The sequence below is a fragment of the Drosophila pseudoobscura genome, chromosome 3 (assembly GCF_009870125.1).
Source record: "Drosophila pseudoobscura strain MV-25-SWS-2005 chromosome 3, UCI_Dpse_MV25, whole genome shotgun sequence".
NCBI classification, from domain to species: Eukaryota; Metazoa; Arthropoda; class Insecta; order Diptera; family Drosophilidae; genus Drosophila; species Drosophila pseudoobscura.
In genome coordinates, this window is record NC_046680.1 from 15,521,927 (window position 1) to 15,535,338 (window position 13,412).

At 50.9% G+C, this 13,412-nt stretch overlaps 3 protein-coding genes across 4 annotated transcripts; all 3 read left to right on the forward strand.

Moving 5' to 3' along the window:
- The first annotated feature begins 266 nt into the window (after positions 1 to 266).
- BubR1 (Bub1-related kinase) lies at positions 267 to 5,557 on the forward strand. The gene is made up of 5 exons (XM_001361295.5): positions 267 to 708; positions 764 to 1,159; positions 1,213 to 4,302; positions 4,366 to 4,613; positions 4,676 to 5,557. Exons 1-5 carry the CDS (start codon positions 382 to 384, stop codon positions 5,121 to 5,123), a joined length of 4,509 nt encoding a protein of 1,502 aa, XP_001361332.2. The 5' UTR covers positions 267 to 381; the 3' UTR covers positions 5,124 to 5,557.
- A 1,718-nt stretch (positions 5,558 to 7,275) lies between these two features.
- On the forward strand, positions 7,276 to 9,225 carry LOC6898660 (putative inorganic phosphate cotransporter). Of its 2 annotated transcripts, XM_002138629.3 has the most exons (4): positions 7,276 to 7,370; positions 7,561 to 7,697; positions 7,756 to 8,829; positions 8,886 to 9,225. In XM_002138629.3, the coding sequence occupies exons 1-4, from the start codon at positions 7,358 to 7,360 to the stop codon at positions 9,216 to 9,218; spliced, it is 1,557 nt and encodes a 518-aa protein (XP_002138665.2). In that variant the 5' UTR covers positions 7,276 to 7,357; the 3' UTR covers positions 9,219 to 9,225. The 2 variants fall into 2 exon arrangements, with proteins under 2 accessions (XP_002138665.2, XP_033234194.1); XM_033378303.1 differs by lacking the exon at positions 7,561 to 7,697 and having other exon boundaries at positions 7,278 to 7,370.
- An 845-nt stretch (positions 9,226 to 10,070) lies between these two features.
- On the forward strand, positions 10,071 to 13,004 carry LOC6898661 (putative inorganic phosphate cotransporter). Its single transcript, XM_002138630.3, has 4 exons — positions 10,071 to 10,413; positions 11,273 to 11,409; positions 11,466 to 12,539; positions 12,605 to 13,004. The coding sequence occupies exons 1-4, from the start codon at positions 10,389 to 10,391 to the stop codon at positions 12,809 to 12,811; spliced, it is 1,443 nt and encodes a 480-aa protein (XP_002138666.2). The 5' UTR covers positions 10,071 to 10,388; the 3' UTR covers positions 12,812 to 13,004.
- The last annotated feature ends 408 nt before the right edge of the window (positions 13,005 to 13,412 follow it).

The window sequence follows — 13,412 nt, forward strand, 5'->3', positions numbered from 1 at the left end:
TCGTTTTTTTTATTTTTTGTTTCAAAAGGAATACCGGGTTCTCAGCGAAGATATCGATAGAACAGTATTTTTGCACAATATCGAATCTACTATCGACAGTTCATGTTTTTACCAGCCCTAGCATTTATTTCGGCGCATATATTTCATTTACAGTTGTGTCGGTCGTTCAATTGTTTTATTTTCTCTTTATGCATTCGTTTTTCTTGAATATTTTGTTTCGAACGGAATACCGGGTTTTCACCGAAAATATCGATAGATAGATAGTTCATCTTTTTTGCCATCCCTAGCATTTATTTCGGCGCGTATATTTCATTTACAGTTGTGTCGGTCGTTCCATTTATTTCTTGTTTTATTAGTTTTGTTTTCGAATGAAAATCTAAGATGGACTTTGACACCGCAAAGGAAAACATCCAGCCTTTGGCCAGCGGTCGCAATGTGAGCTTGCTGCAGGCGTCCCTCGCCCAGGACCCCACACAAAGCCAGGAGCTGCTGGCGCAGCGCAAGCAAATGGAGAAGGACGTGCACACATACACTGGCAGTGATCCGCTGGAGCCGTGGTATATATACATCTGCTGGATTGAGCAGAGCTATCCGGCGGGCGGCACCGGTTCTGGTCTGCAGACGGCCCTCTACCAATGCCTGACCAAATTCGAGCAGGACGAGCGCTACAGACAGGATAGGCGGCTCATCAAGCTCTTCATCAAATTCGTAAGTTTGGCCAAGTATTTGCCAGTTCATGGAGTAATTCTCTGTTGGGCTTCAGATGGAGAAGCAGGAGGATCAGATCGAGTGCTACCAGCAGCTGTACAACAGCGGAATCGGCACAATGCTGGCGGACTTGTACATTGCCTGGGCATACAGCTACGACCTGAGCGGCAACATGCGCAAGGCCGATGAGATCTTCCGCCTGGGCCTCTCCTGCCGGGCCGAACCGCTGGAAGAGTTGAAGGAGGCCCATCAGCATTTCAACTACGCGGTTGCTCAGCGCATGCTCTATTCCGATGGTGATGAGGCCAATGCTGTGACCCAAGAGCTGAATGAGCGTCGTCTGGCGCTGCAGTCGCTGCATGGTCAACGGAAGAGAAGCAGCAACACCATCACAGTGGGAAGTGTACGCACTGGTGCAGCGGTCAAGAGCCAGATGCCGGGCGTGGTGCAGGTGAGTGGAGGTGCCTTCTACAGGAATGTCTGACTGCAATTGTTCTCCCACAGGCGGATGCTCCCAGCACAAGCCGCATGCGCAATGCCGGTCGCAATGTGGAGGTCTTCAACGATGAGAACACCGATTTCAATGTCCCGCCACCAGTCGAGCCGGAAGTGAAGTCCAGCTTACGTTCGATCATCGACGCGGCCCGTGGTCAGGAGAATCTTAAGGAGCCTGTGGCTTGGAACAAGGCCCACGCCAAGCCTCACAAGCCTGGCAAGATCTTCGGCTGCAATGCCGCTCCAGACCTGGCCTTCGACATACACGTGGATGAACAGAAGCTGCCGCCCATCACCAACTACGAGCGCCACATGAACAAACCGTTCAAGTTTCCGCCCAACTTTGTGGCGAAAAATAAGCCGCAGGAGGCCTGGATAACGCCAGTAACCATTGAGGATGAGCCCAACACAAACGGCCTGCCGTGCTACCAGAAGTGCATGCTGTACCCGCGCCCCAACCTGGAGTTCTCCCCAGAGGAGTACCGCGCCTATTGCTTCCTGAAGCGTCGAGATCCTCAGCACGCATTCGTGCTGCGCAACGATGAGTGGTGGGGCACGGGCAACACCTTGAAGGGTGTGCGTCGCTATCCGAATTTTGCTAGTGTCTCCAAGCCGCAGCCGCTGGACGAGTTGGACAAGTACTACAAGCCGCCCCCTGTTCCGGGTCTACAGGTCGTGTTTGACAAGCTCTACAACGACGAGGAACAGCAGGAGTACCAGGCGGAGGAGCTCCTGGCGGCCAAGTGGCTGGAGAAGCGGAATGTTACGGTGCACGGCAGCTTTGACATGGAGGAGACTGTATGCCTGCCCGGCAATAAGATGCCGCGTCGCAAGAGCTTCTTCCCTCCGGCCCAGCAGGGTTCGTCCAGGAAATCCATGATGCCGCCACGTGTGTCCATGGTCCAGGAGGAGGATGATGCCGTCGAACAGGAGACAGCTGCAGCTATAGCTTCAGTGCCTACTCCTCCTCTAGTTGTACCGCAGCCACAAATAGTGCCGATAGTTGAAATCTTTGAAGATTCGGATCCAACTCCCGTCCCCAAGGAAGATGAAGATAACTTTGCGATGCCTGCCCCACCGCTGCGCAAGATCGAGATATACCAAGATTCAGAAGATCCGATCCAGCCTTCGAACTTAAAACCCCCCAAAAGTGCCTTTTTCGATGCGGACGAGACCTGCTCCACCCAAATGTTCAACATGTTCATCAAGAACCAGGCGGTGAGCACGCCGAAGGGCTCCCAAAAGCAGGCACCGGCGCGACAGTTTGGCACCGTCCTCAAGGAGCTGCCTCCGGATCCTGAGGAAGCTGTTTCTCCGGCAGCTGCGCCAGTCGAGTCCCCAGGGGAGACCCGCTCGCCGAATCTGCGCAAGCAACTCTCGACGATATTGGAGACCTCGGAACACGGCACCCACAGCTCGGCGGCCACGACGACCAAGTCCACCATTACATCCACATCCAGCTCTCCGGGATCTCACACGGCCGTGGCGCTCTCCAGCCGGAGTGCGAGTGAGGAGTGCACTCCAGCAGCAGCGCGCCTGCAGCGTTTGGGTGCCTCTGAGCTGTCCACAGTCGGCGAGGAGCCCGATCGTCAGTCTGGTGGGAATTTTTCGCGTCGCGAACTCTGGGAACCCAATGCTCCCAGCGTGCCGATGATGAAGTCCCTGCGCTTCCAGGAGGACAAAACCGAGACCATACCGAGGCCGCTTGCCCGCTTCCAGGAGGATAAAACTGAGACTCTGCCCAGGCTTCCGACTGTCATGGCGGAAGTTTCGCTCCATCAGCGCTCGGCGGTTGCTGCCTCGAGCCTGGCCCCGCAATTGCCCACGCTGGACGACGAGGACGACTTGTGTGGGCTGTTTGTGCAAACGCCGCCAAAGTTTAAGACAATCGGCTCTCCGTTGCAGGGAAATGCCGGCGCCAAGCGGGTCTGCGATCAGACCACGCCAGATTTCTTCGGCAAGTCCATACGAGTGGCGCCGGATGCCAAGAGTTCCTTTGCGATGGCCAGTGGCCAACCGGCAGGCGCTCCCAGCATCAGCAAGCTGGCGGACTCGTTTATGACAGACCTCTCCTTTGTGGCGGAGACACAGCCTGTGCCAGTACAGTCCATCTGCACGGAGATGGCGAAGCCGAAGCCAGTGGCCGCGGCCATGCAAAAGAAGTTTGAAATTTTTCTGGATGAGACCATGCCAGAGCCAGCCGCTCCTTCCAGTGCTGCTGCCCGACGCAGCAGCTTTGCCTTGGACTGCACGCTGCCGGAGACGCAGATGCCATCACATAAGGATCCTGCCCACTTGATGTCTGATCTGAGCGTCTGTGCTCCACCGCTGCCTGTGCCAGTTGCGGCCTCTGTTTCTATAAGCAATCATCGCTCCTCTACTACTCTGAAGTTTCTTAGCGATTCTATGTCCAAATCCCTCAGGAAATCCCCCAAGAAGAGTATACCCGGTGGGGACAAGCAGTCGGGCGACTTCTTTGAGCTGAATGCGGCCACAGAGATGTTTGCCACCAACATAAGCATGATCAGGAACTCGACGCTGTTGCCGCCACCTGTTGCTGTTCCGCCCAGGCTCGAACTGCCTAAAGCGGATGCGGATGCGTATGCAAATGCAGATGAAGAGGCGGAAGAGATGAGCATCTACCATAAAACGACTCCATTGACCCCAAAGCAATCGAACCGTTCTTGGGCTCAGGCAGATTTTGAGATGCCGCAGAACAAAGAATTTGTCCATCCCAAAGCGAACGTGGATCAGTCTGTGCTGAACAGTACGATGGCCGACAGCAATTTGAATCCGTTCAATGTGGATCTGATCAACTCGCTGCTGGACTCCATCGACTTCTCCATGTACATTGAGAAGCTGCCCCATTGCCAGCTGGTGGGCACTGCCAAGCGACTGCATCCGGGCACGCAGATAGAGGTGCACGACGAGAAATTCGAGGTGGAGAAGATCATTGGGAAGGGAGCCTACGGCTCGGTCTTCGTCGGACGGCACTGCAAGACGGGTAACAAGGTGGCCGTGAAGCAGGAGCGACCCACAAACTACTGGGAGTTCTACATAGGCCTGGAGGTCCATAGTCGCCTCACCAGCGATCGAATGGTGAGTGGTGGAGAAGGTGAAACCTTGTTAGTTCCTTCCCTGATTCGCTACGACTTCTTACAGATCCCAGCCTTCATGCACATCGATTACGCCTTGGTCGGGAACAACTCCAGTGTCTACATATCGGAGTTCTCGGACTACGGCTCGCTAATCAATGTGTGCAATAAGATCAAGAAGCACACCAACAAGAACCTCGACGAGTATATTGTGATGCACATGAGCTGTCAGCTGCTGGACATTGTGGATCATCTGCACGCCATGGGCATCATTCACGCGGACATCAAGCCGGATAACTTTCTGGTCATGAGACCGTAAGCGTCTTACTCTCGCATACTGCTGTCCCGCTTACTTACTACTCCTCCGCTCTCTGCAGGTTATGTGCGCAACCCAACGAGCTGAGCCTGCAGCTGATTGACTTTGGCGTGGCCATCGACACCAAGCTCTTTCCGGCCAATCAGGCGTTCAATTATGTGCATCACGATGAATCGTTCAAGTGCATCGAAATGCGCACAAAGCGCCCCTGGACGTATCAGCTGGACTTGTTTGGTCTCGTGGGCGTCATGCATGTGCTGCTGTTTGGTCGCTACATGGAGGTGGCCCAGCGGCAGCCGAGCAGCATCTGGATGCCAAAGACAGCCCTGCCGCGCTACTTCCAGCGTGAGACCTGGGAGACCATTTTCCGGGGACTGCTCAACGTTCGCGACTGCCGCACCATGCCCAACATGCAGCAGTTTCGCACGCTCCTCAAATCCGAGCTTGTCGAAAAAGAGAAATACGTGGCCGAGGCCATAGGCAAATTCAATATGATACTACAGCGATAGGGATTCGTTGTGTATGTATATGTACATAAGCAACGTGGAAGGCGCCCTCATGTAGGCTTATTCCGTATCCTCTCTTGTACATCTTTCCCGCCAATATAGTTAACTATAATTATAAGATTACATGGTTATGATATGAATTAGAGAGAGCTTTTGATGGGACCCAGCTGGGTCCCAAAGGTGCCTTTTGTACCTCTGTCTTGCTGCTGCTCAACGGCTACAGATACGATTCACTTTTCACTTTGAATGTCCGACATATGCATACACTATTTATTTATGATCGGGCCGAATCCTTTATTTGACAAGAATGACATTCCGGCATCTCTCCGCCGACACTTCCTTTGGGCAGCAACAACGCGTGCAAACCGCAGGGAAATGCTATTGTGCGTTCGCCAATGGCCGCTTTAGCGCAAATAAACAAAATAATTTCAACGCAATTAAGCGGTTTTACGTAAATTTCACAATTCGGCTCAATTCGGGACGACAAGGACGCGACGCGTGCCCACAGAAAGAACACAATTCCGGAGGGTCTGCATTTCGAATGAAATGAAATTTTCGGCTTGATACAAAATTATTTCGGTTGCAGTGGCATGTTTTCGGCGGTGGGCGTGACATGCTGCTGGCGGCGCCGTTTGCATTTGCATTTCCCATTTGCCCATTTCCCATTTTCGCTTCTGCATTTTTGCGTTCTACAGCATTTGTCGTCTGCGTTTCCGGCCGGCCATGTCGCTCCATGCGCGTTCATCCCGAGCACAATTGGCCATTCGGTGGAAATGGTTGCGGCGGTCGAGGAGCCTGCATATGCACAGCATATAAATCAAAGTCAAAAACGGCTCGACATGATTCACAAATGATCCAAACAGGCGACCGTCCAACCGCCGCCATATGAAAGTCTTACAAATCAAAGTCCTATTCTGAGTACGACTGCCCAGGCTCGGCGGCCGCGTGGTGGCTGCCTCTGGATGCGGTTGACCTTATGACTTTGCCTAGCTGGCGGCCAAATGCTCACACGCTGCGAACAGATGCTGCAGCTTCTACGGATAGTCCGACGACTCGGCGGATCCCATTGCGTATACGCAGTGGCTGATGGGGGGGGGGGGGGGGGGGGGGGGGGGAGATTAGACTTCTGGCATTAAATATGTATACGTAATATTTTGGATAAATTTTTGGAGGGTTGCTTATAGCCGATCGCATGCACACACTCGCACGAAGGAAACTTCTGTTGCAGCTCGGCAGCCACAGCCGGATACTGTGTGCCCCATCCCCACGTGGTCTCACATGATTTATGTAAATTGAAAATGACCTTAGACCCAGCCACACACACACACACACACACACACGCTGTCCTGTCCATTTACAATGTTGCGGCCATCTCCATGTGTGCATCTGTGTGAGCATTTTTCGCCTCTTGTTGACTTGATTGTGGCAGCTGCTTGCCGCTTAGCTAGCCCCACAGCCCCGTCCACATCTCCTTGCACTTGTTGTGGCTGCTACTATTGCTGTTCTTGTTGGTGGCGCCATGCATTTTGCATCATAAAGTATTTTAGCGCCATTATTTCATGAAATTCACATTTATTTTGCAGCTGCTCATAGCAAAAAGCTGTCTGCCACCGCCATCTGCCCTGCCCTGTCCTGTCCTGTCCTGCCCTGCTCATGGTCCTGGTCCTGGTCCTGCTCCAGGTCCCTTCGCTTATCCATGCTTATGCTCGTAGCTGGTGGCTAGCATACACACATTTTTTCTATTCACATACAAAAATGAAATTATTTCTGAATATCCTTCATGTCGTTAGGGAGTTGGATAAAAAAGTCCAGTAATAACCATCCGCGTGATTTGGAAACAAATGCACTTTGTTTCATTAATTAAAAGCGCTCTTTTATCTCAATACGATACGTTTAGTAACTTTAATTGTGATAATCTGCAAGGAAACAATGATAGCATATATAATCATATGATGCTTAACAAAGAACTGTTCGTGGCATAACACTAAATTTTTCAACTAATTGTTTTATATATTTTATACTTTACCTTATTTAAAAGTAGCAGAAACAATAGAAACAAGTGTTTTTCGTAAAACACATTTATTAATTATATTTGAAACATTTTCCCTTAAGCCGAAAATCGTTTCCCATTGCAGTTCAGTTCCCAAATTCAGTTCAGTTCGAATGTGCCGGAGTTTCGTTTGGTTATCGTGGAATAATGGCTCCGATCTGGTGCTAGTTTTATCACAAGAAAAATAATGAACACGAAAGGTAATCATAAAGAGATGTGCGGAAAACATATACGTATTCCCATCGAGATTCGTTAAGGGCACGAGTCTTAAGTATTGACCTAATACTATAAATGGCATAAAAAAGATCTCTCGGACTGGGACTCACCAGACTTCTACCTTCTTCTCCAACCTCAGCCGATCTGTGGTGCTTTATTGTGGCTTATTTTCAGGTCATCCGCTAGGTATTCGTCATGTGCAGACACTACTGCTGTTCCTCAACCTGACCGTTAACTATATAGTCCGCCTGAGCGTGGGCGTGCGGGTGGTGGCCATGACGAATAAAGCAAACAATAATGAAACTTTTCCGGTACAATAGCATTATGCATGAGGTTGCAGTAACACTTACGATCGTTGTGCAATTGCAGCAATTCGATTGGACAGAGGCCGAGAAGTCCTACATCTTCTCCAGCTTCAACTGGGGCTATTTGCTGATGCAGATTCCGGGCTGCTTCCTTGTCCGGAGTCTGGGGGCCAAGCTGCCCCTGATCGTGGCAACCTTTTTCGTGGCCCTGTTCAGTCTCTGCACGCCCATTGGAATTCAGATGGGCGATTGGAAGGGCTTCTGTGCGATTCGGCTGGGCCAGGGCCTGTGCCAGGGCCTGATGCTACCCTGCATCCACGAGCATCTGGCTAACTGGTCGCCGCCCAATGAGCTCAAGCAGCTGGGAGTAATCGCCTACTCGGGCACCTATTGCGGATCAATCCTGGCCCTGCTCGGCAGCGGGTACATTGCGGACAGCTCCATCGGCTGGCCGGGAATTTCGTATGTTTCGGCAGCAGCCTGCCTGAGCTGGTGCCTGCTGTGGTTCTTCTGGGGCGAGAACGAGCCCGGAAGCTCGTACTGGATTGGCTCGGACGAGCGGAACTACATTGAGAGCTGTCTGAAAAGTGGCACCGCATGCCCCAGGGATCTCATACCCATACCGTGGCTGGCGATACTCGGGTCGGTGCCGTTCCGTGCCCTGGTGGTGGTCCACTGTACCCAACGCTGGGCCGACTCCACGATGGAGGTGCAGATACCTTCGTATCTAGATGGCATCCTGCAAGTGAAAATCACCCGGAACGGCCTGATCTCGTCGCTACCCTACATGGTCAAGTGGATCATGTCCCATGTGTACATCCTGATCGCCCACGTGGCCATAGTGCGGCACCTGATCGACCAGACTCCGTTGCAAAAGTGGATCGTCACGATATCCACTTGGGGACCGGCCCTACTGTACATTGCCATTGGGTTCCTGGACCGAGCAAATGCCGGGCTGGTCGTCGTCCTGATGACCATCAAGGAGGGATTTAATGCCGGCTCCAGCATTGGCGGCACTATGAACACCATTGCCCTGGCGCCCAACCACTCAGCGGTCCTGCTGGGCATCATGAGTGTCTTGTCTGAGGTCTTTACGCCGCTAACTCCTCTCGTTACGGGTATCATCGTTACGGATCCGGTAAGTACGTGAAGCTATAGCCTTTCAAATTTTCCATCTCCAATTTCATTCCGTAGACCAATCGTTCTCAGTGGCAGATTATATTCTGCCTGATCGCAGTTGTATTCTTCCTCAGCAACTGGGTGTACATCATCTGGGGCTCGAGCGAACTGCAGCCCTGGGATGCCGGTGATTTTCTGCATGTGTGCACTGCGGAATGTTCCGCAAGGGGAGATCACCACGACTCACCCGATCTATCCATTAGGGGAAAAATTATGCTCAGGGACCTGGCTCGCAGAGTAACGGAGGGCCTGGATAAGATGATCCCAGATCAGGCTGATCCGCAAAAGAATAGCAGACCTAAACTAAAGACCGAAGAAATGAATGATGATATGGCAATTAAAGATTAACCTCGTATTGATAGGCTTTTGTATACGGAAATTGGAAGATGTTACTTTTGGAGTAACACTAAATAGTGATTGAGGACTCACTCCAAGGAAAGTGAACCACTGAACAAAAAACGAGATAAAACGTTGTGCGCCGCGGCCCTTGCCGCATTTATTTTCTGTCTTTCTTTTTTAGCCTCTCGCTCTCTTTCGCCAGAGCGCGATCACTGCACGAAGAAGAGTGTGTCTCAGAGAGAGAGAGAGAGAGAGAGAGAGCGCAAGCTCATTCGTTCCTTCTGGCTATACTTATGGTCCGATTTGACCCAGATTCGCCAATCTGTTAGATATGGTCATTCTGTTTTGTTCTACGTTTTTTGTTCACTTCTACCACAAAACTAATACACCCCTAAACCCATTGAGTATAATAATAATTCCGAACACGATCAGATCGCTCACTGAAGCGACGTACTCTTTCACTCTTTCATGAACAGCCGAATGCTACTTATCTGCCCATTCGATTATCCAATCAATTGGTTTGTGGGTTCCCCCCACAACAACACTTTTTATACCTAATGATGGCCACTAAGCTGCTTTTCACTAATTTAATCACTACTTTTTATCACAAAATTGCAGCAATTTCAATGTTACATAGTATATATACGGTTTTGTGTTTGAAATCGCAAGTTTATTGAGTTTGATCGGTTCGATTCGGTTGGGTTCAGGCCCGCCGACTGTTCGGCAGACTGGTTCCGCAATAACAAATCCCACAGCGGAGATGAGATCGCACAAATCGAGAGGGTGGTCTGTGTGGTGTCTGGGTTATATTACCAATGTTTGCGTTAGCGTGGCCTGTAAAACCAGTGGTAGCATGGCACTGGATCAGTCTACAGAAGACACGTTAGCGGGCTGGGAATGCGGCAGGTAGCATCGCATCCAGTTATCACGCCGCTTAATCAGCAGCGCGATAAAACGTATAAAAGAGCACAGCCCCAATCTCGATGTCGATGTCTAATTGCTGCCATAATCGCTGTTCGCTGGAGCAGAGCTTTAAATTAAACGCTCAGACGTATTTCAGCTATTGGCACGCGTAGACGCGAATGTTTTCTGTCAAATCCAGAGATTCGGGCCCAGAGATTTTGGAATATCTTTTCACACATCGCTGTATGCACATATCTTGACAGCCAATTAAATGCAATGAACGCCGTCGCTGAGCAAAAAGGTGAATGAATTTGTTTTCCCAAAGTCCCAAGGCAACCAGAGTTTTTCCAATTGGAAAAATGAAACAACTAATAAATAAAATTATTATAATAAGCGGATTGGAACGAATTCGAAGCGTATGCATGGCCCAATGCCCAAAGCCCAATGCCCAACAGTAATAAATTCATTTTAAGTGTTTATAAAATCAAATGGAATTGCAAATTTACGGCGTATAATTAAATAAACTTTTAAAGAAAAAACCAAATACAACATGAACAAAAATCAGTGATAAATCTTTTTATAGCCAAACGAAAGGTTTGCCGTACCAAAATTAGGAGAATCTATTACGTTAAAACGTTTCATTTAAAATATTCAGAATACATTTGTAAAAGGATTTCATCAGCCAAAAAGCTGCAAGTGAAATTAGTGAAAATTTCGGTAAAGAAAAAGTAGAATATCTCAATAATGTGTGCTCCAATCGGAGATTTGTGGACTGAACAGATTTGGGACTCGGTTAAATTGAGCACCTCGGATGCCATATGATTTATACCTCGACCCCCATGAAACCCCCACGCGGTCGGAAAAAGAGTTGGCCCCGCCAAACGAATCCCACACAGCAATGAAGTTTAGCAATTTATTGGCCAAAGAATATATATTTTTGTGCATGTTTACAGTGCGTTTCGCAAACTGAAAAATTGTTTTTATTTTGCTTCTTTTTCGATTGCACTGGCAATCAGGTGTTTGGCCTTACAGCCATGACACGTACTGCCCAGTACATGTGGGGTATACAAAAATGATAAATTGAGGTCGATAACCGACCAGCACGGACCCCGATGGCCATAGATTTTGAAACTCTTGACCAAGTTGATTTCCGCCCGTAGGTCCCCTCATCGGCATCCGCCACCTGCAGGCTGTGCTCCTTTTCCTGGCAATCGTCGCCAATTACATAGCGCGTCTGAACGTCAGTGTGGCCGTGGTGGCCATGACGGATGCCGCCACCACCAATACCGATTTTCCGGTGAGCTAAACGCGTTTGTGGCACGTTGCCAGGAGTAACACGTTTTTCCCTTGCAGGAGTACGACTGGACGGGGGCGCAGAAATCGTATGTGCTGTCTAGCTTCTACTGGGGCTATATTATCACCCAGTTTCCGGCCGGATTTCTGGTCAGACGCTTCGGGGCGAAGAGCGTGCTCTTCATTCCCACTTTTGCGACAGCCATCTTGAGTGCCCTGACGCCCTACTGCATCAGCTGGGGCGGCTGGAAGGCGTTCAGCGTGATCCGGGTGGTAGAGGGTCTGTTCCAGGGCCTGATCTTTCCCTGCATCCACGAGCACCTGGCCAAGTGGTCGCCGCCAGAAGACCGCAACCGACTGGGCGTGTTTGCCTACTCGGGAGCCGACTGCGGCTCGGTCTTGGCCATGGCCAGCAGTGGCCTCATTGCCAACAGCTCCATGGGCTGGCCGGGCATCTTTTACGTTTCCGCCGGGATCTGCGGAGTGTGGTGCCTGCTCTGGCTGATCCTCGGCTCGAACAACGCTCCCAGCTCGCATCTCATCGGCTCCAGGGAGCGGGACTACATTGAGCGCTCGATGAGGCGGCAGGACGGCTTCCACGCCCAGAAGATTCCCATACCGTGGCGCGCCATCTGGACCTCGGTGCCGTTCTATGCCCTGCTGATCGTGCGCAGTGCCCAGGGCTGGGCCAACTCCACGATGCAGCTGCAGACGCCCTCGTACATGCACGGCGTCCTGGAGATGGACATCAAGAGCAACGCCCTCTACTCGGCCCTGCCCTTCCTGGCCATGTGGTGCATGTCGTACGTGTATCTGGTGTTCGCCGACGTCGCCATGTCCCGCCAGTGGATGTCACTCACCACGCTACGCAAGTCCATTAACACGGTGTCGTACTGGGGCCCGGCAGCGGCTCTCATTGGCATCGGTTTCCTGGACAAGAGCCAGACGAGTCTGGCCATCACTCTGATGACCATCAATGCGGGCCTGAACGCCGGCTCCGGCATCGGCAGCATTCTGACCATCATCGACATGTCGCCCAATCACTCCGGCATGCTGATGGCCATTGTTAACGGCATTGGCAACATATTTCCGCTCCTCACCCCCCTGCTCGTGGGCGTGATTGTCACCGATATGGTGAGACCTAATCGTATTAGAGATTCCAGATTCCAGTTTCCAACGACTTCGATTCCGCTTTTCAGGGCTCGCGCAGTCAGTGGCAAATTGTATTCGCCATGACCGCCGTTGTGTTCTTCTTCGGCAACCTGGTGTACATCATTTGGGGCACCACCGACCAGCAGGCCTGGGATGCTGAGGACTACCTGCAGCCGAGCGACTCAGAGTGCATACGAAATGGCCATCAACTGGAGCAGAAGCATGCCATGGATGGGGGCACAAAGACAGCATGATTAGCTGGCACTGGGTAGGGACTGTCGGGGCCCAACCGCCGCACGGGGCGTATGCGCAATGTATATGGAATGTCCAGCGAAAAGTTGATTTTCCAGCGTTGATTAAACGCATTTTGGGAATTTTCTAGTTTCCAGCTTCCAGTTTCGAGCTTCCATTTTCCATTCTATTTTAATTAAAAATTCTCAAAACGTTCGTTTCGCTCTTGTATTTTAATTTCTTGTTTGTACGCATTTCTTTTCGGGCCGCGGAAATTTAATAGAAAATTCTTACTACTTCTTTGAATGAATTCGTTTTCTATTTGCGCTCGCATTTGCATGCGCCCAGCAAGCCAAGGCAACGAGACAGGGCCCGGCTTCGGTTTAGCAATCCTTGTTCTGGCACCCCATCCCATAGTCCCGTAGTCCTGCCGGTCGCCACCTCCTTCTCATTCTGGGCAGTCAGTCAACGCAGAGCGGCGCTGGCCAAATAACAAGGAAAAAAACTTTGCACACAAATCAGAAAAATGGACACTTGGTGGAATTTATGCACGAACGCGTGCGCACAGTACGTCGCATGCCCATATTCGGTCCATGGTCTTGCGGTGGAATTGTTTGCCACCAG

Bases quoted from the DNA above. Each gene is read 5' to 3' on its own strand.
- LOC6898660 (XM_002138629.3), top strand. The intron at 7,698-7,755 runs GTACAATAGCAT...GTGCAATTGCAG, and splicing joins ACAATAATGAAACTTTTCCG to CAATTCGATTGGACAGAGGC. The intron at 8,830-8,885 runs GTAAGTACGTGA...TTCATTCCGTAG, and splicing joins GTATCATCGTTACGGATCCG to ACCAATCGTTCTCAGTGGCA.
- BubR1 (XM_001361295.5), top strand. From the start codon at position 382: ATGGACTTTGACACCGCAAAGGAAAACATCCAGCCTTTGGCCAGCGGT. The intron at 1,160-1,212 runs GTGAGTGGAGGT...GTTCTCCCACAG, and splicing joins AGATGCCGGGCGTGGTGCAG to GCGGATGCTCCCAGCACAAG. The intron at 4,303-4,365 runs GTGAGTGGTGGA...GACTTCTTACAG, and splicing joins GCCTCACCAGCGATCGAATG to ATCCCAGCCTTCATGCACAT.
- LOC6898661 (XM_002138630.3), top strand. From the start codon at position 10,389: ATGAACGCCGTCGCTGAGCAAAAAG. The intron at 10,414-11,272 runs GTGAATGAATTT...TTCCGCCCGTAG, and splicing joins CGCCGTCGCTGAGCAAAAAG to GTCCCCTCATCGGCATCCGC. The intron at 12,540-12,604 runs GTGAGACCTAAT...TCCGCTTTTCAG, and splicing joins GCGTGATTGTCACCGATATG to GGCTCGCGCAGTCAGTGGCA.